This window comes from Asparagus officinalis, chromosome 8, assembly GCF_001876935.1.
Source record: "Asparagus officinalis chromosome 8, Aspof.V1, whole genome shotgun sequence".
NCBI classification, from domain to species: domain Eukaryota; kingdom Viridiplantae; phylum Streptophyta; class Magnoliopsida; order Asparagales; family Asparagaceae; genus Asparagus; species Asparagus officinalis.
The window spans coordinates 125,291,448-125,295,307 of NC_033801.1; the positions used below are offsets into that span (position 1 = coordinate 125,291,448).

The 3,860-nt window shown below is 39.2% G+C and overlaps 1 protein-coding gene across 3 annotated transcripts in view; it reads right to left on the bottom strand.

Annotated features, from left to right (window-relative positions):
• Positions 1-3,128, bottom strand: part of LOC109819937 — a 9,823-nt gene extending 6,695 nt beyond the window's left edge. For 2 of the 3 annotated variants that reach the window (XM_020385933.1, XM_020385931.1), the window contains exon 1: positions 2,959-3,128. In XM_020385933.1, coding sequence (XP_020241522.1) covers positions 2,959-2,978 — 20 coding nt within the window. In that variant the 5' untranslated portion in view covers positions 2,979-3,128. The remainder of the gene's footprint in view (positions 1-2,958) is intronic. The other variant, XM_020385932.1, reaches the window with a different exon arrangement.

The window sequence follows — 3,860 nt, forward strand, 5'->3', positions numbered from 1 at the left end:
CTGTCGCTCCACTTTGTGGGCAAATCTTAGCCCACGAACTCAGCCCTCGAGCCTGTTGCTCCACTTCGTCGTCAGATCTCCTCCCTCAAGCTCAGCCCATCCGTGTCCTCCCCTCCTCCGCCCCCGCTTTCGGCTCCTCCGTCTCCTCCCCTCTGCCCGCGAGAGCTGTCGTCTCCTCCCCTCCTCCGCTCGCGAGAGCCACAGCCCCCCGCAAGTTTCTCTCCTCTGTCTCCTCCTCTCCTCCGCCATAACCAGCCCGCCATCGCCTCCGCCGGAGCTCACCTTGACCTCTTCACCTGCCCTATTGCTCAATTTCCCTCTTCGTTGTAGTCATAGCCCCCAAGTCATGGCTTCGAATAAATTGTAAGCGTTGACGTTTTCGATTTCTTCAAAATCAAAGTCTTCCTCCTCTAAATGCAATAATCCTCCATCTTCGTAAGTAAATTTTTTGATGTTCTTATGTCAGTTGTCGCGTCTCAACAAGGACCATATGTGTTTCATATATTTCTAATGTAATAGTTCATTTTTTTCTCAAAGTCAATTCAATATCGTAATTTTTTTCTAAATGCAGAACCTTAGATTGTGGGATCTTTATGATTGAATTTATTAACATCATTGTCGAAAAGCGATCGATAACAATCTCAGAAGGAGATTATGTAAAGTACAGAACAAAGTTGTGCAGCTCTCTTGTATGATGGCGATTCACCATTTTTGTAAATATTGTTTTACTTTTTTCCTTAACAAAATTTTATCATTGTCTTTTCTAATATTTGTCATTCATATCTTCTGTTTGAAGTGTTTTCTGGAACTCAAAATACACGCCAGATCTGTAATAAAACTACAAGAAGTGTGCCAATGTGTGAAGCTAATGATCTGCAATGATGATAGTGTTATAGTTTTAATATAATTAAGTTTCTTAAGTTGTTTGGTCTGTGTTCATTCTCATTGTTTATGACATCGGTGATAAATTTGTCATCAAGTGATCAGGATGCTATTCAATATACATGTTGAAAGGCGCCTAAAGCAGTTACTGAACTTGAAAGTTATGGATTACCATTCTCTAAAATAGATGATGGGAAAATATATCAACGTGCTTTTGAAGGACAAATTTTGAACATTGGACAAGGCAGAGGTTCACAACTTTTGCTATAGCATTTCCAGTTAGATGATTATCCATACTTTATTTGTAACTCTTATTTTTGAACATTGGTTGTTGTGTATGCAATATGTGGATGATATTATGTGGATGATTTTATGTGGATAAGTGGAAGTAATAGGATGTTCATTGTAACTCATTGTTTATTAAATATACTCGTTTGATATTATGTGGATGATATTTTGTAACTCATTGTTCTAGGAAAAATTTTGTACCTACTAATTCAAGTTTTGTAACTCAATGTTCTGGAAAAATGTTTTGTACCCACTTATTCAAGTTTTGTAACTCATTGTTCTGGAAAAATATTTTGTACCCACTTATTCAAGTTTTGTACCCACTTATAAAAGTTATGTAACTCTTTAGCCTGGTTTTGTACTCACTTATGCACGTTTCGTAACTCATTGTTCTAAAAAAAATTCGTACCCACTTATTCAAGTTTTGTACCTATTGGGGAAAAAATTTGTACTCATTTATTCAAGTTTTGTACCCACTTATTCAAGTTTTGTAACTCATTGTTCTGGAAAAAAGTTTTGTATCCACTTATTCAAATTTTGTAACTCTTTAGCCTAGTTTTGTACCCACTTATGCATGTTTTGTAACTCATTGTTCTGTAATTTTTTATACCCACTTATTAAAGTTTTTTGTAACTCTTTACCCCAGCTTAGTTCAAATTATCACATTATATCGAAACACATGATGAATCCATAAAACCACATTATTAACTTGCAAACTTAAGGTACACATGGTTGAAAGAACACATAATTGCATCTACATGTCCATAGTTTTGACTCAAATTATCACATTATACTGAAACACATGATTAATCCATACAACCACATTATCAACTATGCAAACTTAATGTACACACTTTTCAAAGAAAACATAATTGCCTCCATACACTTTTTCACAATTATTCTGAAACACATGATTATTTTTAAAACAAAATGAAACCCACTTTATATGGTAATATAACAAGAAAATTAAATAATCTACAAGTGCAAGTGACAGTTTTTGGATAAAGCCCATCAATCATACGGATCTATCTCTAAAATAAAATCTTACTATGTTTTTTGATAAAAATGGTGGAAGCTAAAAGACTACTATTACAAGCCGCAAGTCCAGCTTAACTTGTACAGAGACTTATCATGAAATCTCCCTTTATATGGTACCCTAAAATGTCATGGCAAGGTGCAATACCCTGCCATCATTAGACTATCAAATGGTAGTTCAATCCGAGACGGCCTCCTCAGGCTAATAAGCAATATGATCAGCCCACGGAAAACACACACAGTGGCCAATTATAAGAGTTGTGGGTCTAAAGATAATTTGTCAGCAAGAGAATACACACATAATAGCCTATCATTCAAGTTTGTTGACCTAGAAAAACTAGTGGCTTTATCTGCACAAGATGTAGAACATGATTGAAGAGGGGATGCGAAAGTTCTTAATTCGATGATATAAGTGTATTGCTATAAAAGGCTCTGTAAATCCTTTAATCAGATGCAGCTAGGAAGAATATTTTCTATAACACATTGCACCCAGAAATTTATCAATATATTTAACCACACAAAATATCATAAGTATAATCACCGTCTGTACCGTAAAGAATCAACTACATTCAACAATTAACTCTTCTAGTTCTTAAAAACTCATTTCATACTCTCGATTGAGCTCTATAACTTACTTTCATGGTGAATTAAAAACATTTTTATAACATGCCAGAATCAATCCTTCTACATGAGCACAATTTACTCTTTATAAAATTACACATACAAACGGTAGAAAGTACGAGCAGAACTGACCTAACAATCTCGATTCTCATTGCAAGACCTTGCAAATATCCTCATAATCCACAGCCTGCAACACCCTTCCATCATAAATCCCCTTCTCAATCTGCACCTTCGCACAAAACCTCTCTGTATTGACCGACAAAAGCCTCGCATTCGATCCCCTGTAAGCCCCGTTCACAATTCTAATGATCCCTCCAACCTGTGGAATCACAGTCTCAAGCTCCTCCTGATCAACCCTCAACACATGCTTACTCCCCAACATCTCGATCTCACCAACATACTTATCAATAACCCTCTTCACAACTCCCTTCTGTTTATAATACCCTTTCTCCTTCAAAGTCTTGCTCATTACTTTGACTACAATCCCTTCAAATAACCAATAATCCTTTCGATTGCTCCTCTCCTTCGCCTTCTCCTCCTCCTTCATCAACTCGTCCAACGCCGAAGACCCAACAGCCACACTCTTGCCCTTTTTAGCGCCTCTTTCCGATTCCTCCGCCGCCTCCTCAAACCCCAATTTCGCGCTTCCGGGCGCAGGCTTCTCCGCAACGTTCGAAGAGGGCTGAATCGCAAACTTCAACTTCTCCAACGGCTTCTCCGTCAGCGGCTGAGGATCCGGGTTAGGGTTCGAGCTCGAAGGCGGTGCCGTCGCCACAGCACGCGTTCCTCCTCCGCAAGATCCGACCTTTGCCGCTTATTCTTCATCTTCTCCTTGAAAAGAGTCTCCGAATCCCGATCAATGTAAGTGATGAACCACCCCTTCGGCGTCTCCTCGACCTTGCACTTCCCCGTCCGCCCGAGGTACTTGACGAACTCCGTCAGCGTCGCCCACTGAGTCGAGTTCATATGGACGTGGTGCCTGTCGGCGATGTACTCGTTGTAAACGACGGTGGCGGCGATGCGGGAGAACCGGT